The sequence below is a fragment of the Candoia aspera genome, chromosome 4 (genome assembly GCF_035149785.1).
Source record: "Candoia aspera isolate rCanAsp1 chromosome 4, rCanAsp1.hap2, whole genome shotgun sequence".
Taxonomy (NCBI): domain Eukaryota; kingdom Metazoa; phylum Chordata; class Lepidosauria; order Squamata; family Boidae; genus Candoia; species Candoia aspera.
In genome coordinates this window covers 94,570,358-94,593,080 of record NC_086156.1, presented here as the reverse complement: position 1 = coordinate 94,593,080, position 22,723 = coordinate 94,570,358, and the positions used below count along the sequence as shown (strand labels likewise).

The 22,723-nt window shown below is 38.9% G+C and overlaps 1 protein-coding gene across 1 annotated transcript in view; it reads right to left on the bottom strand.

Annotated features, from left to right (window-relative positions):
• Positions 1-658: 658 nt before the first annotated feature.
• LOC134496700 (vomeronasal type-2 receptor 26-like) overlaps positions 659-22,723 on the bottom strand; it is a 29,465-nt gene continuing 7,400 nt past the window's right edge. The window contains exons 4-9 of the mRNA XM_063302409.1: positions 14,970-15,070; positions 8,560-8,851; positions 7,144-8,001; positions 4,166-4,393; positions 1,966-2,092; positions 659-1,590 (exon numbers count right to left, since the gene is read on the bottom strand). Coding sequence (XP_063158479.1) covers positions 659-1,590; positions 1,966-2,092; positions 4,166-4,393; positions 7,144-8,001; positions 8,560-8,851; positions 14,970-15,070 — 2,538 coding nt within the window. The remainder of the gene's footprint in view (positions 1,591-1,965; positions 2,093-4,165; positions 4,394-7,143; positions 8,002-8,559; positions 8,852-14,969; positions 15,071-22,723) is intronic.

Sequence of the window (22,723 nt, the reverse complement as noted above, 5' to 3'; positions counted from 1 at the left end):
GCAGATATCAGGATCCTGCACAAACTCATCCAGTTTTCTTTTGCTCAAGGTGGGATAGAAATGCTTACATGGCTTCTTTCATACTAATCTCTGAAGGCTTTTCTAGGAAATCAGTTGACAAGTGGAGAAAAAAGACCTGGGAAACAACCTCTCCAATGGCAAAGTTCCCTGGCTGGTAGAACTCATGTAAAATCATGACTGGATCACTTATTTTGCATACAGTGGAAGGAGTCTTAATCCTGCTGGAAAAGGACTTTATCTTGAAAGCAACTGGACACAGTAATAAGAATGGAACAATCATGTTGAGGTTCAAGGATGTTTTGCGGATGAGCATTTTTCTGATTTCTTCAACAGTATGTAACATCTTATAATCAGATGAGGCTAGCAGGTTAATAAGGGAGAGACATGCAGATAATGATAGTGACGTGAAAGATAATAGGACCTCAGGTGCTGAAGTTGTTGATATCTGGAGAAATGTTTTTTCTCTTAACGTAGACTTCATCGGGTGCTCAGTAGAACACTGTTTCTCAAAATATGAAATGGAAAATGGCAATGGTCCCATATGTCCAAACATTCACTAGCTTCAACCAAACTATCTAATTTATTAGTATTTTAGGAGTCGGGTTAGTTATATATGTATGTATGTAAGTAACGATTCCTAGATAAATTGTTTCTTATACTGTATGACCAAGCATTGTCTCCTTATTAGTTGCTCCTTGTTATTCAGTTCAGGCCTGAATACAATTAGGTAGCATTTAGGGAAAAAGATGCAACTCAACAACCCAGCACTCGAAGTTAAGATAGAGAAGACCTCCACAGCCACCACATATTTTCCTTTGGCGCTCAGGTACATTGGAACAAAAGACAACCAAACACTGCAAAAGACCAACATGCTGAAGGTGATAAATTTGGCTTCATTGAAACTGTCAGGTAGCTTCCTGGCAAAGAAAGCCACAGAGAAGCTGACCATGGCCAGGAAGCTCATGTAGCCCAAGACAAGGCAAAACATGGTAGCTGAGCCCTCATTACATTCCAGGATGATTTCCTGATGGAGAGAGTGTAAATCCCTATCTGGGAATGGTGGGGACGTAAACAGCCAAAGAGAACAAATGCACACTTGGATAGAGGAGCAGGAAAGGACAATGGTATCTCCTAACCTTCTCCCTACCCATTTCCTCATCTTGGACCCAGGCTTGGTAGCCACAAAGGCCAGAACGACGGTAATTGTTTTAGCCAAAACACTGGAAACGGCCAAAGAGAAGACAATGCCAAAGGCTGTTTGTCGGAGAAGACATGTGACAGGTGCTGGTTTTCCAATGAAGAGGAGAGAGCAGAGGAAGCAAAGGAAAAGAGAGTAGAGAAGAGTGTAGGTGAGGCTTCGGTTGTTTGCTCTGACTATAGGAGTGTCCTGGTGCTTCCAAAAAGTTCTAAGTACCCAAACTGTTGTCAGAGCAAAAGAAATAGAAGACCCCATTAAAGTGATCCCTAGCAGCTCTTCATAGGAGAGATAGTTTAAAAGCTTTGGGATGCACTGGTTCTGTTCAAAATTTGAATATTCATCTTCTTGACATTCAGTGCAGAAATCCATATCTGGAAATAGGAGGGAGAAATAGATTTTAGATGAGAAGGAAATCTGAGGCAATCTAGAAAGGAAATGGAGGTTTTAATCTCTTATTGGAGAGTCAAAGAGCTGTCCCCATTTTCATTTCATTTCATTTTCATATCACTTCTTTACCCGATTTGTTTTAAAAGAAATTCAAGCTGGTTTATATGGTTCTATCCTTTTTTATCACCCCAGCAATTATGTGAGATTGGTTAGATGGAAGTCTAACTAAAGGTCATCTACTAGACACATAAAACACACAGTACTTTGTACTGGGCCACTGGGAACAGTCCCATTCTCCCTTCCAGGGCATCTAAATTTTATCTGGGGCTGATATTTTGAAAAGGAATCTTGTCTCATACCTTTCTGGGTAGAAATCTTTCTTTCTGGACATGGTACACAATGATAGCAACAAAATGGCTCCCCTTCCTTTTTTCTCTTATGGAGACCAGGATGACAGTGGTCATTACATACAGAAATTGGCAACACCTAACATAAAACATAAGTGGAGAGTATTTAGGACTGAGAAATATGACCACCACTGATGTGTACATGAGCACAACAGAACTATGTTATAATAAAACTTAAGGAATTACATTTACTCTGGATCTGCTATCAAGTCCAATTCATGGAGTTTTTAATAATTTTTAAATCCCTAAATACTGCACACATCTTAAACCATGTCACCATTGATGCTACTGCAGAGAGTGCTGAGTGTAAAAAAAAAAAATCTTCTGAGTTGCAGATTTCAACTTTTAAGGAATGTGGACCTCTCCCACTACACCATTCATCTCTAAATGGGTTCTTGATACTTCCTCAAGTCTTTCAAAGTTTCTCCAGAATTCAAAGATGGCATACAGAGGTGATTGGCATATTTTTGACACTGCAGTCAAAATTTTCAGGTGATTTCCTCTATAGTGATAAAAAACATAGGGCTGTTCTGTTCGGACTATGAGGTGGCCAGACAGAATTCTTGTCAAAACTCTTTATTTACAACAACGATTTGGCAATTCCAATCACGATCACCCTGGCAGTGATGGATGAACAGGGTTAGAGTGCAGGGTCAGACTGTGGCAGAACAGTGAGGCAGAATTCAGCTAACTCTCTGATCAAGTCTGTCAGGCATGGTGAAGCTAGAGTGCATGGCAAGGCAGGAGGCAAGGAGCTGTAAGCTGGTGCACCGATAGGACCAGATCGACATGTGGAGACTAGGCGAGATGGCACTGGAACCACTGGGCAAGGCTTGACTCTTGAGACTAGGCTGGGCTGGACTGGACTGGATACTCTAGGCAAGGCTGAGAACTGGAGGCAGGGCTAAACTGGACTGGAGACTCAAGGTGAGGCTGCGAGCTAGAAGCAAGACTAGACTGGATTGGAAACCTGAGGCAAGACTGAGAGCTTGAGGCACAACTAGACTGGACTGAAGTTCCTAGACAAGGCTGAAGGCTTGAGGCACTACTAGACTGGACTGGAGATTCTGGGCAAGGCTGAGAGCTTGAAGCATGACTAGACTGGACTGGAGATTCTAGGCAAGGCTGGGACTCAGAAGCAAGACCAGGTGCACACCTGGATCATGCTGGAGTGCGGCAATGAGGTCTGAACTCAACAGGGACAGCAGGAGAAGGATCCTCTGGAGCAGCTGGTACAGGAAGTGATTTTACGGAGGCAGAAGACTCTGGCACTGGTTTCACTCTGGCTACAGGCAAGGCTTCTGATGCAGGTAAAGACTCTTCCTCATTGGCTGAGAGCAAGAAGGATTGGTTGTTTCCGGCAGCTTGCTCTTCATGTGTCTGCCTTTTATGCCGATCCTTTGCGCGCCTGTTTCCTTCTGCAGCCAATCAGGCTGCCTTTTGCTTTGTGTGCTTTTCTGCACACCTTTCCTGCGCGCTGATTGGCAGATTCAAAGTCTCCTCCGAAGTCTGGCCAATCAGCATCTCGAGCTTCTCCTGCTCTGCTGAGTCACTTCTGAGTTTGTTTTCCCACGTTCTGCCTGGTATGTATCGGTTTCCCCTTCTGACTCAGAATCAGGTTCATTTTCTGAGTCAGAAGCCAGCTGAAACCTCACAAGGGCATAGGAGTAAGCCTTGCAGTTTCCTATATAGTAAAGCCATGGAATGCATCAAAGGATATCTAGCATTATTTTCTTAGATCTCCCAAGGCAATCACAGTGATGCTTCCAAGAAGAAAATATGGTCCATTGTCTCAAAATCTAAAACTCCAGAAGAGCTATTAGCCTTCAGTATCCCTTTCCCAACATCTTTTTGCTGCCATTAATCATCCGCAAGGGTAATCAAAGTCCATTTCATCCAAAGCTGAAGAGAACCGAGAAACTGCATATTTTCTGTGCTTTTCCTTGTTCTAAGCCATCTAACAAGATAATCAAGGCTTTCCCATTTTCCCGACTAGACCTCTAGCTCCATGACTACACACAATGATTACGATTCTTACTGTAATTTGAGAGGACACTCTCTGAATCATTCCTTTTTTGAATCAAGAATTTGAGATGACACTACCTTTTCTTAAACCAAGAACCTAAGATTTTTCTTTTTTCCTTTTTCTTACCTGGTTAAACCTTCTGTGCCACACAATGCTTTCATCATGAATGGACAATTCTTTGCCTTGAGGAGCCAGAGGATCCAGACTTCCAAATTTGACTCTAACGTATGATTGATTGGGGAAAGTTACCCAGTTTGTAACATCAAATCCAGTTACTAGTTCACCATTTTCATCAAAATGCACCATTTCTCCAGCACTGTTGTTGAATGAGATACCTCTTAGAAAGGGATGGAGCTAAATCAAAACAAGAAGAACATTGATTGTTGAAATCCTGAAAAATAGGCTAAGAAACATTTATTGCTGAGGGATTAATACTTTCTAAGTCTGGTTAGAAGCAACTGGAGGCCTGTAGGGTTAAGTAGGCATCTTCAGGTTAATTATGGAGGGAAAACTTTAAGATGGGGAAATCAAGTTATGTTTTTTATAAAGTTGTATATTGTTCTGGTCAGTGATGATAATAAAGGTATTCATTTGTTTTATATAACAGAATTTGTTCCAGTGTCATTTTAAATGAGGAACTGAACTGTTGACCTCCAGCCACTCAAGAGTCAGTTGCTCAGATGATATAACAGAGAGGAAAGGTTTGCAGTAAGTGCTGTATGCTAAGAAAAGTAGGGAAAGTTCCTTGTGCAACCTTTGTGGCAATGAAAACATATTGAAAAGAAGATGTTTGAAAAACCTGCACGATTTGGGGAGCAACTTACAGTGTTACCTGTAACAGGCTAAACAAGTAGGGAAAACATGCAGAGCAATGACCTTGGGAAACATCTGCATTCTCTGCTCTGTAACAAAGTAAAATGTTACACCTCTATGTATACATATACATGCTTCTGCTCTCTCCTTCTGTTGCATCTGTGTGGGTTTGTGTTTGCATGTGTGTACTGGGAACCACATGAACTGCATATGCTTAGCTATGGTTCATGTGATCAAGAGGAACGAGGGAGGGGGCCTTAGAATGAAACAGTCCGCAACGTTCTAAGCCACTACCCAATTGCCTCTCTCTTGGAAAGCATTGGAAGATTTTTTTTCTGATTTTTTTTCTCTCCAGCCCCCACCCTGATCCAGTTCAGTTTTGAACTCAATGTTTCTCTTGCAAGCTTCTTCAGTGAGCTTCCTACCCGGCTGATGGAGAGTCCTTGCCGCCTTTACCTAATTCCTTTCCAACATGCTGTTGGATTGGAAAGAATAAACTATTTGTGTGATAATACAGTTGGCAGTAACAGACCTTGTGGCAGCAGACTAAGAAAGCTTATGTTACATGATTACGTTGTTCAGACCTGATCATCCCAAATAAAAAGAATGATATTAGATTATGCTGCCATCCCAGGATTCTGTTTCTAAAAATCCACAACCACTGAAATTCTTCCAGGATGATTCCAAATTCTTTTTTCTCCTACTTTGCAATTGATACTTAAAGCCCCTTTTAAATAACAGTTATTCATAATATGTCCTCCATCTTTTATTTTCTAAATGCCCTTTTAAAGTAATCTGTACTGTGGCCAATACTAGATCTGGTGATGCTAAATCCTATATTCTATTTATCCATATATTATAACCATCCTGAATCTACTGCCAATCATATGCTCTTGTTATATGAAATGAAGAGAGAGAGAGAGAGGGAGAGAGGGAGAAACCTTTCATAACCTTTTCTTCCATCTCTTCAATAATTTACTTCAAATGGGTACCCAAAGTCATACAAGAGTATCCCAAAGACACCTCCATTATTATAACAGCAGACAGTTTATTAACATGTCTTCCTGGGGGAGAGGGAGATTCTGGACACTTTTGAGTTCTTTAATAATATTGGGATGACCAAAACTTTACCCAATATTTGAAATGATGCCCAGGGCATCATCAAGATCAAGGGACTAGAAATTGTATTGATTATGCCCAGAACCGCATTTCCATTTTTTTCACTGATGTTGCATGCTAAATGCCTATTTAGGTCTGTCCACAGATATTGAAGTTGGTGGCATGGGCACCTAATTTAGATGGGAAACATGGAATGCAATATACTAATATTAATATTTAGGCTTTGGAAAAGATTCAAATGCTGTGATGTCTTTATACCTACAAAGATCAGAATCATGCAAACCAGGTGAGACTCTATGGAAGTGAAAGTTGGACTTTGAAGAAGCAGGATAGGAAAAGCATTGATGCTTTTGAACTTTGGTGTTAGAGAAGACTCCTGAAAATACCATGGCAGCCAAGAAAACAAACAAATGGATCATCAAACAAATCAACCCCAAGTTCTCACTCAAGGTACAAATGACCAGGCTCAAATTATCCTAGTTTGGACATATTTTGTGTAGACCTAGCTCTCTAGAAAAGGGTCTGGGAAAGGTGGAAGAAAAGAGAAGAAGAGGGAAGACCAGCAGCAAGGTGGATGGACTCAGTCAGGAGTTGAAAACAACTTGATGACACATAATCAATAAATCAATGTACTGTATGTATATGTGTATGTGTATGTGTATATACAGTGTGTATGATATTTATGTATATGTATGTAGGTATGTATTCTATCATTCTGACACATTAATTAAATGATATAATTACTTTGCAGTGCAAATTAAAGTCCCTTGATTTGAACTACTGTAGGATCGTAGCTGGAGGGAAAAAGATTAAAACAGTTTACTTGCAACCATTCCAGTGTCCTAAACTGGATGAGATCTTTGCATTTCTGTGAAAAAAATTATCCAATTCTCATACAGCAGATACCCATTTGGAAATATACATTTTTTCCAATTACAGCAATACAATTTCTATGGCATTTCGTCACAACCAGTTCAGTCCCCATGTTTCTATACATGAAGTTGAGCATTTCTTTTCTCCAAAGCCAGGTTCATACACTTTTTTGGAACTGCATTTCAACACAAATGGAAGACACCAAGAATGGAAATTATACCCCCCTTCCCTCCCCCAAAGTTCTAGCTTCTGATAATCTGCCTATGAAAACTAAGCCATGCTTTTTGGATGCCAATTACCTGTTGTGGCTGGAGATTCCAAAACCTCAGGATTCCTCCAGGCACCCTTCTTCTGTATTTTGCTCTAGCTTCATAAATAGTATGTAGAGTATGTGCAATGGCATGGGCAGCATTATAGATATTATAGCTGTGGCCAGTCATTTTCATTTCAAAGAAAGTCCTTGGGAGGTTCCCCAGTTTCTCCTCTCCTGTGCACTCTTTCTTGGGCTCCTCATCTTCAGCCATCTTGTAATTTTTCAATGAACAGCTAAAAGCCTTTTCCCAAAAGTCCTGGATAAAACCATCTTCTTTTCTCCAGAAAGGCTTTACCTTCTCAAGAAATGCCTTAAATCCTGGTATGTCATTTGAATGTACTGAAAAAGATATAGCACCTTGGAAAGGATGAATATCCATGTTCTTCTGATAGTCAGTTAATGTGAAATCCCACTGTTCTGTCATAATCCACACCTTACCAGTTTGTGAATCCAAGGCGGCCATCTGAAGATACCAGATTAAATTAAGCATGGATATCAGTGTACCATGGGCAATAAATACATTGGCTTTGCTTTTCATGAGACCGGGAAATTTCTCCAGATCATCTAGAAATAAGTCTAACAGTTCAGCCACATCAGACCATTTGGGTGTTGCTTTGATAAATGCAAAGCAGATATGATTTGCAAAAAGCATAGGCACCATGGCTTGGAAAAATCTTTCTCCATTGTCATCATCCACCGCAAAGAGGCCAACCCATGTCCATCTAAAATATATCAGCAACTGAACAATCCCAATGTACTGATTGAATTCATTTGGAACCATCCGATATATGGAAGAAAGAAGAGTTTCATCACTCAGTCCTAAAACAAGTGATCCATAAGTGATCTAAAAGCATACATTTCAATAAAAAATGGAATAATTTTGGTATGACTGATATGTGCAATAAATTAATTCTTAACGTGCATTTGTAGCCAAAATATCTTACAATCCGCATTTGAACAGAACTTTAATTGCATCAAGCTTGGGAGTTCCAATCCACTCTCTACCTTTATATTTCATTCTAGGACCTAAATAAAATAAATACTATTCATGTCTTTGCTAATTAATCATGTAATGAAGAAAGTCAGTTAGAATACTTTCTCCTGACAAATTTATTACTATCTGCAGGGAATGTTTTGCACAGGGAAACCTTTAGAAACTATCTCAGCTGCATTCTTCAACTGCTGGCATAGGATTGCCATCTGATATGCTGTTTCTGGAAACTAATATGAAATGTATTTTGTATGGTGGATATGCTTTTTATGCATTATAGACTGTACTTTTACTTACAACCTTGATTTATTTCTATGTGTCTCATGAATACTAACTGTCCTTCAACAGCTTATAAATATACCATAATATTTTAGTTATGTAATGTTTTGCAGGTACACCCCAAAAAATCACCTGTGGAATCTTGTAAACATTTAATATTGTAGCCATGTAACGAGAGGTTTCAGAATCAAGCCCTCCGATGACAGCTATCAAACGGTCCTCGGGGTCACACTTGTAGTTGGGGACAAATCTGCTCTTTGTGGAAAGCAGGCGCAGGGTGGCTTTATATGTGATCTGTCCACTGCAGTAGTTGTCAAAGATATGCAAACCCAGAGTGACATTGGGAAGAATCATGGAATCCTCATTGATCTCATTTATTGCAAATACGAGAGCCAGAATGTACTGGTAGTTCTTTGGCATCACACTGCAGAGTTACATAAGGTGCAGTGAAACAGGTTTGAGAAGAAACAGGTTTTAGAAGAAACAGTTTAGCAAACAAAAACAGTTTTTTTTGTAATATAAAAACTAGCAAACATAGAATGTCCTGAGTTGTGTAGGTAAGAGAAAACTTTAGCAAAACTGAAAGGAAGTCTGTGAACAAAAATGCCATGTGAAATTATATATACTAGATTACCAGTAAATCCAGCTATCAGAAATAAATGGAAGTCTAACAAAATACTGAAAATAAGACAAATGTGATTCTCCATGAGTAAATAAAGGCATAATGCAAAGGAAAGAGCAACAATAATGCCATAAAAATCAAAGGATATTTTCAACTCCTCACTGTTTCTCATGTCCCAATTGCTTCAGTCTTAATGAAGTGATGCTCAGGGGTGGGAGAGTTGGCAGGAAGAGAGAGTGAAATGCTTACATGGCTTCTTTGAAACTAAACTGGGATGGCTGCTCCATGAAATTAGTTGAGAAGTGAAGGAAAAAGATTTGAGAAGCAATCTGTCCAATGGCAAAGTTCCCCAGCTGAGAGAATTCATGTGAAATTTTGACTGGATCCTTCATGTTGCATATAATGGAAGAAGTCTTTGAAATAGTGCTGCTGGAAAACGAATGTGTCTTGAACACGATTTGACATAGTAACATGAGTGATATCTTCATTTTGAAACCAGGATTACTTTTCAGATTAGCATTCTGCTGCTTTCATCAATAATGTCCAAATTGTTATTACCATTACATGGAATATCTCCTCTTAATGGTTGACAATGTTCTTGGTATCCATACGCTGTCTGTTGATTTTAGCTTGATTTCCAATGTTGTACTTGCATTTATGCATAATTTTTCTTTTTACTCATCGTGTAGTTCATATAGTTCAAGCTGATAGATTTTACCTCTTGAGGGCATAGGTTTTCCTGTTGACATTATGAATTTGATGCATTCCTGGCTTTATGAAGAAGCTGAACAGGTATACTTTAGCTGAGATATCAAAAGGATGAATGGTCAATTGCTTAGGTTACATGCAATAAGTTTCCTTTCCATAATTCACAAGACACAAAAGTAAATCCTTCAGATCTATACTTGTTCCTGGATTTTAATTCATCGCCTACAACTAGAGAGTGTCCTTATGGATGTTCTTTAGATATTGCCTACAGCTTTCAATTTCCCTTGATGCTCATCTAGAGGATGCAGTAATTAGAGACAATCCAGTAAAGATAATAAATTTTAATAAGTCCTCTGGTGCTGAAGTTGCAGTTGACATTAGGGAAATGTTCACTTTTAACTTAAACCTCTTGCACTTTAAAAATATCACTTCTCAAAATACAAAAACAAGAGATGACAATAATTTGATGTACCCAAATGCTCTCTGGGTACAGCCAAAGTGAGAGAAGCCTGTTGTAATTTATCAAAGGTGTTGTCTCTGTTTGTGTGTGTGCTAGTGTGTGAAGTGGGGGGAGGGGACAAATAATGAAAGGAGTGCTGTGCTGTCATGATGCCAGCTCCACCATTTTTGTATGTGCATTATGATATCTCATTCACCTATGAAAGCAGTGGAGCTGGCATCATGATGGTGTGACACTGCTTTCATCATTTTGGAGAAAGCATCAGATCCTGTGGATGCCTCCATGTTTTAGAGAATGTTCATGGACAAATGGCTCATACTGTATAGAATGGCTTCTATCAAAACAATCAGTTTGATGATCCTGTAAATTAAGTGTATGCAAAACCTAGTATTCTGGACATGGAATATTTTGAAGACCTCTTAAATGATCTGGTTCTCCTTCAGGCTACAATGATCTGGTGGTTTTTGGGTGGTCCAGAGGTTTTTCCAGAAGTTAATCCTCTAAACTGGAAGCAGTTTGTGGTATTAGGGGCATGATGTTCAGATGAAACATGTTTGTTTGTTTATTGTTTTTATTTTTATCCTGCCTTTATTATTTTTTTTTAAATAAATAACTGAAGGCAGCAAACATACCTAATACTCCTTCCTCCTCCTATTTTCCCCACAACAACAATGCTGTGAAGTGAGTTGGGCTGAGAGAGAGTGACTGGCCCAAGGTCACCCAGCTGGCTTTCATGCCTAAAGCGGGATTAGAATTCACAGACTCCTGGTTTCTAGCCCAGCACCTCAACCACTAGACCAACCTGGCTCTCTTGTAAGGGAGCCATTTGTTATTTCTGGAACTCTATAAACCACTTCTGCAAAATCTCTGGATCTCTCCCAGAACAGGCAGACTGACATGTTCTAGAAGAGAAATGGATCATATTGTAGTTTTCTGGACTTTCTATTTCCAGCTGGTTTTGCAAATCACTGTTATAATTCCTGCAGGCCAGCAGCCTTTACGTTCCTACACATTAATTGTCTGCAGGCCAAAAAGGCATACTAGTTGCAAATTCTGAGAGATATAATTCCAAAAGGATTTTTTAGAAATACTGTTTTTGAAATGATGCAGGCCCAGGTGCAATGATAATTGGAGTTTATAATTTGTCAGGCCTTACAGTGCTTATCTGGTTTGAGGGTATAATATACTGTATCTCAGTTTTGTGAATTTATCTCAGTCTTGTGAATTCTACCCTAGTTTCATGCATGCATTAGTGGATTCACTGGACAGACAGCAGAGAAAGGAGCAGAATACATAAGATTTTGAATACAACTGAGTCAAATCCCAAAGAAAGGTCTGGTTAACTACGCATCACTGTTTAAGGCCTTTATGAATCGGTGTTGATTCACTGACCTTACTGAGCCAATATTGCTCTCTAATTATAGATTGGTTCCCTGATCAGCATTGACTTCCTTCAGCAGGTTTCTCCTGAGTAGGTCTCCCAGGTCCATCTCTCCCATGTAACATTGCTTCTGATATTTTGTCCTCTTCAAATCCAGAAATAATGGCATGAGACATCATGACATTGAAATCACAGGTTTATTAATAATCACCATGATCTGTACCTGGTAGAAAACTGATCATCCCTAAAAAAATGTAGGCAGAAGGTGGTTGGAATAGTCTTCCAACCCAATAGTCCCAATGGCTATCTGTAGTTGCATCCTGCATGGTATATGCTTAATTGCACATACTGAATAGATGACTTTAAGCTTCTTTCCAGAATGAGTATATGATGTTCTACAGTATTCCTTAAAATATAGGTTTGAACCTAAATATATCTCCCATTCATCTCCCATTCATATACTACCTGAGGGCTAGAAGGTAGACAATAGAGAAGCATGATTCTTCATTCTGCAGATGGCGGAGTACTCTTTCAGGACCTTACCACTAGATGCATTAAACTGGATGTACTACTACAAGATTACCATGTGTCGGGTTTCTGGGGAAGATATGGCGGACTGAACATGGCTCCTCAAAGAGTGGAGCTGATGACTGCAGCAGAAAGAGGAACCAGGAACTGATCAGCTCCTTGGAACCCCTCTCTGGACAAAGGAGAAGTCTAGGATTACCCACAAGTCTACTCCATACAGAAACTCCATGCCTCATGAAGAAATTGCAAAAGTGTTATTTACAGTGGTTTTAGAGCTCTGGGAGTTGAGGAAAAACCATACTGCCTATGCTGTCATTCAGCGTCCTTAAAACAGACACTGGGTTTGTCTACTTCCTTTCTTAATTACTTTTGGAAATTGCTGATTGTTGATCCTTTGAATTTTAAGAGCCTCCAGAAAAGCAAGCTTTATTACAGTGGGAGATTTTCCTTCTATCCGTGATGAAATAATCTTTATGTAAGTTTTAAGAATAAAAAGAAAAACTTTTACCTTTGGAAAACAGAAAAAGGGGATTACAATGTTGTCTTTGGAAAGCTAAGGGGGCAGATGGATATGAAAGAATATCTTCTATGGGTTGTTTAAAATTCTATAAAATATATATGAGGATTTTGAAATTAACTGTAAAATATCCTCCCGTGGGAATGTTTTGTTGATTGGAAAATAAACATATGATAAGAAGAGACTCTGAAGGTTGGCTAGAGGGGACTAGAGAGAAACAAAGATTACAATTAGAGGAGAAGTGACCCATTGAAATGGAGCAATACTATTTGACTATAAAACAAATCAAAACTGTTTGGGAACAATGTACACAGGAATCACGTTTAAGATTATCTTATTTCTGTCTTAATAGACTTTTGCTGATTAGGACTGAAAGGTGAGTTTTTATAATTTGATTATTGATAAAGGATGAGATATGGAAAGAGGACAGCTTTTTTTTCTTTTCTTTTGTAATAAAATATTAGAGAAGGTGTTACATAACTGAAATTGTTTATACTTGCCTGGAGGGAGGGAGGAGTCATCTTTTATATATCTGCCTTTTTCTCCCTCCCTCCCTCTTTCTTACTTTCTTTCCTCTATCTCTTTTCACTTTCTTTATTTTCTATATTTATTTTAGTTTGTATTAGTCTTAAATTTCTATTTTTTTTAAAAAAAATTAATATATTATTGTTAAAAAAATAAAAAGATTGCCATGTGTATTATTAATTTACCTGGAAATTGAGACTGATTCTTGGATTATTTATTTATTTTAGTATAAGTAGACCTTATTGAAGTGAATACTTCTGTAATGAAGCCAAAGATTATGTCTACATAAGCATATTGTAATATTTCATAATGTCTAAAATGAATGCCATCACTTAGAACTATCATGCGTGGCACAGTCAGTGATCATATTTCTAATTTTCATACCATTTCTAAAGTAATGCTTACAACCGTTATATAGAGAGAATTCTTTTTAATAAACTGAAAAGTTTTATCAGTTTTTTCCATATGAGCTACAGTCTGAGCAGAAAAAAGAGGCGTATCTGTTTAATTTGTGATATCAGAATGGAATATTTACTGTAAAGAAAATGGAAAGAAAAAGCTTTCAAATAAAGGCAAAGAGCTCAACTTGGAAAGTAAGACTTTCCTCCTCATCCTCCTCCTTGTCCTCCTCCTCGTCCTTCTCCTTCTCTCTGAGCAAGTTTTATTCAAACACATTTCAATACTCCTAGTATTCCTTGAACAGAAGTTTGGCAATGATGCAGTCCAGCAATGTCTCTGTTTCACACTTTGGAAATTGCTCATGTCATATAACTGAGGGGCAATCTTCACAACCATTCTGACTTGATGCCTATACAATGAATGTTGTTCTTTGTGGCAAGAACAAATTTGTTGTAAAGCACCTATTCTAGTTTGTGACCAAGAACTGTACATGCAGACAACTACACAACCTGCTTATCTGTCACTGCCAGGTAATGTCTTTCAGTGTCATGTTTCAAATCTGCCACCTTCATGAAGTAACCAGGATATTGATGTAACAGTCCCTGTTTGGGATGTCTGTGCTTCTACACAGGGCAAAATACATCAGTCCATGTTTTATGACAGCTGTGGGCATACATTGTCTGCAAACATCATGGACCTGTATTAATGAAGTTCTCATAGCAGGACCGAACTGATTCATGATTTTGTTTAAAAGCATGGTAGACATTCAGCAACATAAAATGATGCCATCTATGCCAGTGAATCTCATCATGTGCTCATTTGTGGTTTTCTTGCCTTCTGTGGGGTGAACAAACCATTTTAGGACTGACAGCATGGGAGCAACAGAATCTCATTAGAACAGTTGTAGTCATAACTTGCAGGATAATTTATCTCAGCATGGACTCCTAAGATTAGTAGCAAACGGTTCTGGGGACTTGAAGTCAATCAGTCTGAAGGGCACTCAGACTGGAAAATGGTAGCTTATTTCTTATATTCTTAGGATTAGCTGTCTCCTGTTACTCAGTTCAGGCCTGAGTACAATTATGTAGCACTTAGGGAAAAAGATGCAACTCAACTCAAAAATTTTTTCAATGAACAGCTAAAAGCCTTTTCCCAAAAGTCCTGGCTAAACTATCTTCTTTTCTCCAGAAAGGTTTTACCTTCTCAAGAAACACCTTGAATCCTGGTACATCATTTGAATGTACTGAAAGAGATATTGTCAGGCTCCCTTTGCATGCCTGCCATAAAGCACTGCTACATGTATCAGCCTGCTACATGCATCAGCTGAGGGAGAACAAACCCATGTCAGCTTTGCAGCTCTGCAGCTTTGCAGACAGAGATTGCTTCTGCACATTCCACTCACAAGCCATTAGAGCCAAGGACGGGCTGATAATTTATTCCATTAACAAAGATGTGAGGGATTATCAGGGATTGAGTTACAACTTCATCAATAAACACAAGGATCTGCAACAGATATAAAAGTAATATTCCAGAAAAACCTTAAGTAGACCCTTGAGATTGTCTTGGCATAATCAGTCACTCTAATCTACTTTCTATTTTTTTTCTCATCTGAAGTAATTGTTGATTACTGATGGGCAGAAACTGGTGAATAAAAGCACTCTGAATTCTCACACTGTTAATAGCTGTCAAATAACAAGTAGGATGATTAACATCTTTTCACTGTTTTATTTATTTAGTTGAATTTATTAGCCACCCAACTCCAATGGACTCTAGGGTGCCCAGGTTCCCCTAGCTTGCTCACTATAGTATGATCTCACCCTCTTTTCACCAGTGATTAAAAGAAGCTTGGATCAGTTAGCTAAATGGCAGTTAAACACCTAATCAACATAGGCATAGTTGTGAAACTGAATGACATATTTAGGGAATCCTAGATATGGTCATATTTCACAGTAGATCTGAAACAACAGAGTAGATTCACTGAGACTTTTCTTTCTTAAAGTTCATCAATCCCTTAAATGAGGTCATCCATGAAGACTAATAAAACAACATATTTTGGATTTAATGTTTTTGAACTCATATTTTGGGCTGTTTTTAAGTGTGTCTTCGGTTGAAATATATGAAAAATACAACTCATACCATAATCCATATATTTTTTTAAAAAAGGAAGTTCCATTAAACCCAATGATTTTTCATAGAATCCTAGAATAGGAAAAAAAAGCATTCAGGGAAACAAGTTTCATTGTGCACAATGCAGCTATCCCATGTACAGTATACCAGGATGGGATCATATTAGACATTTCTAAGTAGAATAACACTCTATTAAGGGACTACACTTGTCTTAGAGCAATAAGTTATATTAACACACAAGAAGGGATATGGCTGCACCCAATCCAATCCCCAGACTCCCAGTACTCATATTGCTTATGAAAGTTTACAATAGGCTTATAGTTCCATTAACTGGATTCATAGTAGAAGTTGTGATAGGACCAGAACTCTGCTTCTCAGGATTCTCAGTTGTTGAAAGGGAACTAATCCCTTTGATGTAAATGTAAATAGAACTTGGAATGTTATAAGTGGCCAGATATAGCCAGCATGTGTGGCTTCTATACCTCTTACCTATTATCTGTGACTGCACCTACCCAATGGAGCAGCATTTCCCAGAAGTCTTCATGGCCCTTGCCCTGCTGTGTTTTTGCAAATCTTTAAAGACCCAGCTTTTCCAAAAGGCCCTGGAACTGGGTGGGTTATGATCCACTTCCTGATATTAGCATGCAGTTTTCTCTTGCTTGTTATTGGTTTCTGTGTTCTGTTCTTCCCCGATGTGCTGTGGGTTACTATTATTTATTGGTGTTATGTTGTGTCTGTATTTTGTTTTTTGTTGTTTCATATTTTAGTCCTAATATCTAAGCCACCTAGACTTACTTTGTGATTGGGTGGTTTATTAAATCAATCAATCAATCATTGTCCAAAGAGGATTTTTATTTTGTTCAGGTATGAAACAGGACCACTGGGGTATATATTTTTCACAGATTATTCAAAATAAATATTCATAAATTAGGGCAAAAGAAAGTTGATTCTAAAATATTTTATTTTTTGTTCTTTTTACTTTCTTATGCTGTTAAGATTTGCTATAAATACATGCACACCCACCCACACCCACCGACACACCCACCAGCAAACTATAATTGGAGGATAAGAGAGAGGAGATCTTCCCAGCTGCCATGTCTTTCTTTTTGGTGCACAGCTCCTTAGTGTTTTGAAGAACCTCTTCCAGATCACTGCACCAGTCCTCCTGTTCTGGAGGTGGTCCAGTGAGTTCCAGAAAGTTGATCCTCTGAATCTGAAGTAGTTGAGGGTGTTCCAGACATACTCTGCCTTCTGGATGTCAGCCTCACTTGGTAAGCCTGTAGTTATTTGTGAATCTACGTGTTGCTGATGTTGCAACAGTGCTACAGCAAGGTTCTCAGTGGACCTTGGGAATATACTGAGGATTAGTGGCCTTCTCTAGCTACAAAGGTGAGACCTTCAGCCTCTCTTGAAAGAGATTAGGAGATCTGCAAGATTGATGTAAGCCCCACTAGGTAGATGAGACCAGGAAATCAACTCTACAGAAGACTAAAAATATTTTTATTGAGACTGGCTATAATAACAGAATCTTGCAATTTTGACTGTGCTGTACATCTCCCTTACTTATACCCCAGTGAATCAGGGAAGCATCTGCCTGAGTCATTTCTGAATATTACTTCTCAGGACTTTAAAACAAAAAATTCAGCCCCTTTTGCTTAGGTAACAGTTCTTGCATATTTCTACCAAGGTCATCTTCCTTATTGACTACACTGCAACATCACATCCTGAACACCATGAATTGCCTCTGGTTTGGAGAATTAAGTAATGGAAAATCACTTGCAGGGTTTATTTCAGAAATTCATTAAGAGAAATGGGAGGAAGGCTTTAAGAAGAAAGGGGAAAATGTCACAGTCTCCCCAGCTTTCATTACATTAGTATGAGCCTTGAAGGACATGTCATGTTAATGACATTGAAGATGGAGTTCTACAGCATTGACATTTTGCCGCTTTTCATCATATTGATTACTATGCAATAAGGGGTTAAGCCAACAAGTCAGGGGCTCCCTCTTTGTTCCACTCTGCTGTGTTTTACCCTGATTTTGAGAGTGAGTTTTGATTTTTCCAATCCATCTGCTTCCTACAAGAAGAAAAAAAAAGTTTTCTTTCTTCAAGGGATGGCAACCTTGTCGGAGTGCTGGAAAGCATTTGGCCCAGAGAGATCAGAAAAATCACACACCAGGCATTTCTATAAAAATAAATTTATTTACAGAAAGCACAAAAACATATTTTACAAGCTTCTGCACTCACACGTGCAGAGCTGAGGATGGGAAGAGAGGCTGTGCTGCAAGGAAAACAAAAGTAAAACTAACAAGCAACAAGCTAGCTCCTCCCCCAAGCAATGCAGCTATTAACACCCAAACTGAGGACAATTAAATTTGACCTCTTCACCCTGCTGATACTTAAGGAAGTACTCAATTACCATGGTAACCTTAATGGTTTGTCTGGGCAAAAACAAAAATGCCAACACTCCCCTTTGTTTTGTTAAGGAGCAAGACACAAACCAATTTTGTCAACTCTGTATGTCTTGGTAGAGCAAGAGGTTTGGTTAAAATATCAGCCATCGTATCTTTTGATTCACAATATTTTAACATTATTTCCCCTTTGACTATCATGTCTTTGATATATTGATGTCTAATACCGATATGTTTCATTCTATTCTTGCAGGCTTCAGATTTTGCCATTGCAATGCAAGCTTGATTATCCTCATAAACAGTTATAGGCTGGTTCACTTCCATGCCTATGTCTTTTAACAACTGTTGAAACCAAACAACCTCATTATAGGTTTGTGCTACAGAATAAAACTCTGTTTCTCCAGTGGAAAGAGCAACAAGTGTTTGCTTTCTAGAATGCCAGTCTAAGCTTGACTAGCAAATTGAATTAAAATCCCAGAAGTGGATTTCCTGTCACTGACATCTGCTCCCCAGTCAGAATCAGCAAAAGCCTGCAATTTCTCTGTTCCACAGGCATTTAGCTTCAGGCAATAATTCTTTGTTCCTTGCAAATACCTCATTAACCTCTTCAATGCTGCTTTTCCAGTAGATGTAGGCTTCTCTACCTGTCTACTTAAAATGGCCACAGAATTTGAGATATCTGAGTGAGAGTGATTTGCAATGTACAGTAAACCTCCAATTGCAGATCTATATTTCTCTGCCTCTGTTAATTGAGTTTCTCCTATATCTTTCTGAAAATCTGTTATCATAGGAGTAGAGACTGGTTTACAGTCTTGCATATTAAAATCCTCTAGGAGCTTTTGAATTTTACTATGTTGGCTTAACAGAAAGCTACCATCCTTCTCCCTGTGTATCTTCAAGCCTAGGTAATTAGTTACTGTTCCACGGCTTTTTAATGTGAAATGGCTTTTCATGCAGGCTTCAAAATCAAGCCTTTGTTTTTCTGTTGATGTGAACAGCAGCAAATCATCAACATAAATGCACAGATACATACAGCCTTGTTCGTCTTTCTTCATATATACACATGGATCTGCTGTTCCTTTTTCAAAACCATTTTTTTGCAGTTTTTCATCTAATTTTTGGTTCTAGGATCTAGCAGCCTGTTTTAACCCATAGATTGACTTCTGCAGTTCACAGACCAGATATTCGCCTTTGTCATAGCCAGGGGGTTGCTGCATATATAATTTGTGGTCTAAATTGCCATAGAGAAATGCAGTTTGAATGTCATAGTGATGAACTGACATTCCTTTGACTGCAGCAACTTCTAACAGTAATCTAATTGATTCACCTTTAGTAACTGGTGCAAAAGTCTTGTCAAAGTCTAAATCTTTTCTCTGAGTGAACCCTTTTGCAACCAACCTTACTTTATATTTTTGGATTTTGCCATCAGCATCCCTTTTCAATTTGAAAAACCACCTACAACCTAGACAGCATTCATTGGGAGATAGATTTACCACTTTCCATGTTTTATTTTCTTTCAAGGATGCTAACTCCTATTGCATGGCAGAATGCCAATTCTGTGCAATCTCAGGTGGTAAAGCATTCACTTGTTCTAAGGACTCAGGTTCAGTAAAGATGTGAAAAGCCTTTACTATTTCAGCATGAAAACATGATGGAGGAACGCCTTTATTATGCCTCTGAGATCTGCAAGGTAATACAGGGCTTAAATTTTGACTCCTATCACTTTCCTGAGAAGCATCTGACTCATCAGACAGATCTTCAGTTTGCTTTTCTGGCTTCATGTCCTCATCAGGCAAAAGATCACTATCAGCAAGTCCTTGCTGTTCTGTTGTAGTTAAATCAACTGGAGAGCTAGAATTTAACCTCCCCCAGTTTTGCTCAGCAAAAGAAGTGCTTTTGCTAATTATTAATTTTTCTCCCACTATGAACCTGTAGCTCCTTTGGCTTTGTTCATATCCAACAAAGATGGCTTTCTTTGTTGTGGGGCCTCCTTTCCTTCTCTGTTGTTTTGGAATGTGAACCCATGCAGTGCTACCAAACACACTCAGATGGTTTACCTTTGGTTTCACACTATAAAACAAATGGAATGGAGCATCCTGAATCACAGAATTATGCAATCTGTTTTGCCCATAACAGGCAGTGGACGTCACTTCTGCCCAAATTCTAAACAATAACCTGGAATCTTTAAGCATGCATAACATTCCATCTAGCAAGGTTCTGGCCTTTCTTTCAGCAACACCATTTTGCTGAGGGGTGTAAGGGTTAGAAAGAATTTGTTCTATCCCCTTTTCTGCTAGGAATCTTTTGAATTTGTGAGGAAGGTACTCTCCTCCTCTATCACATTGGAGTGCAGATACAGGCCTTGGGAATTTTCCATTTGCCCATGTCACAAACCCTTTAAATTTCTCAAAAGCTTCATCTTTATGTTTTAAGATGTAGATAAATGTGTATCTTGAGAAATCATCAGTGATGGTCATTGCATACCTTGCTTGTCCAAAACATGGAGCAAAAGGACCAATAATGTCAGAGTGTACAATTTCCAAAGGTCTAGTTGTAACTCTGTCACTGTGCTTACTCACAGGAGCTTTTTGTGTTTTGCACTCTTCGCAAACTACATAGTCTAAGTATTTGTCAGAGGGTTTTATCTTTAGGTCAGCACACAGCTGTGGCATTTGTGCTATATACTTGAAATTAGCATGACCAACTCTCCTATGCATCAGGTGTACACATTGGTCATGATATGGCGTGTTGCCAACTGCAGCCTTGCAGCTTGGTTTCCTTGCATTTTGCACAATGTACAAGGAGTCTTTTAACATACCAGCAGCACACCATCTACCATTTTGACGTATCTCACAACCATTTTTCTTAAATGTTATGATATACCCTGTTGCAGCTAATTGTGCCACAGATAAAAGGTTTGACTGTAAATTTGGCACATACAACATACCTTTTACAGTTTCTCCCAAGCGGGATAAATACAAGTCACCTTGTCCCATAATTTTGGTCACAGACCCATCAGCCAAAGATACACTTTGTCTGTCAGTTTTAGACAGTGACACAAAAGAGCTTTTACAATTACATAAATGACAATTGGCCCCAGAATCTAATACCCATACATCAGAATTACCATTCCCATGCTGATAATTGCAAGGCAAAGTATTACCTGTTGTTTTGTTGACACTGTTGTGGGGTCAAAGGCAGAAAAAACATCTGAGAATGAGGCAGATGTTGACAGAGGTGGTATGGTGAAGTTTCCCCATCTGTGAATCAGAGAAAGATCACTTTTTCTCTGGTATAATTCAAGGGAATTACTCATTAGAGTTAGTCCTCTATACGTACAGCCAGACATGCAGAAAGTATTTGTTTATGCATTTATTTATTTATTTATTTAATAAAGGATTTATATACTTCCCATCTTACAGTAATGACTCTGGGTGGTTACAAGCCAAAGCAGCAACACATTATATAGTTTACAATAACAATAATATAACACATGCTGGAGGTCTAAACATCATTGTGCTTCCAATAAATAAAGGCAAGAACTAAAGAGTTCAACCAATGCTTAACATTTTTGCCAAATGCATAAGGGAATAGCCAACTCCTCAATGCCTTACAAAAGTCCAACAAAGTTGGGCCCAGCCAAATCCCCAGGGGATGCTGTTCCATAAGACAAGCAGTGTGACAGAGAAGGCATGACTCCTATATTCTGCAAGATGACACTGACTGATAGAAAAGGCCTGGAGCAAGCCAACCCTACTGGTTCTGATGGGGTAAGCAGAGACAATAGGAGACAGTCAGTCCAACAAGTAGCCTGGCCCTATGCCATTTAGGGCTTTATTGGTGATCATCACCATCTTGAATTGCATCTGGAAGCCCACTGGAAACCAGCACAGCTTGTAGAGCAGAGGTGTTACATAATTGCATGATGAAACATGGGATACTGCTGGTGTTGCTGCATTCTGGACTAGCTGCAGCTTCTGAATGCTCTTCAAGTGCAGCCCTATGTGCAGATTATTACAGTAATCAATCTGGAAGGTGATGAAATCATGAATTACTGTGAGTAGGATGTCCTGATCCAGAAAGGAGTGCAATTTTTTTATATGTATATTTTTATTAGAAATTTTCAGTGTAATAAAATATACTATATAAACAAGAACAAAGCTAGAAAATAAGAAATAGAACGAAATACAAGAAGGAGTGGCTTCATAGGAATGCTAGTAAGAGGAAGAACACACCAAGACTCAGAGCCTTTGTGTCATGACCTCGTTGCAAGGCACAAAGAGCCTCACAACGTAGATCATGATCATCAAGGAATAGAGGAAGAAGATAATTAAAACAGGGATTAAAACAAGCACCCAAAGCACCCACACCCATGGACCTATATACAGCTGAAAAGAAGGACATCGGATGAGCAGAGATAAGCCGCACCTGGTGCCCTGGAGGACACACCAGAATCGAGAGGACAAGAGAAGACACCGGGAAAACGCCCATGGAGCAATCAAGGGTCCCATCAAGAGGGATTGGGACAATAGAGGGTGGAGGAGCCCGGGGCCATACAAGAGGGTATAAAATGGGCACCTCCACACCACACCCCCTGTTCCTGTTTTTCGTTCTGTCAG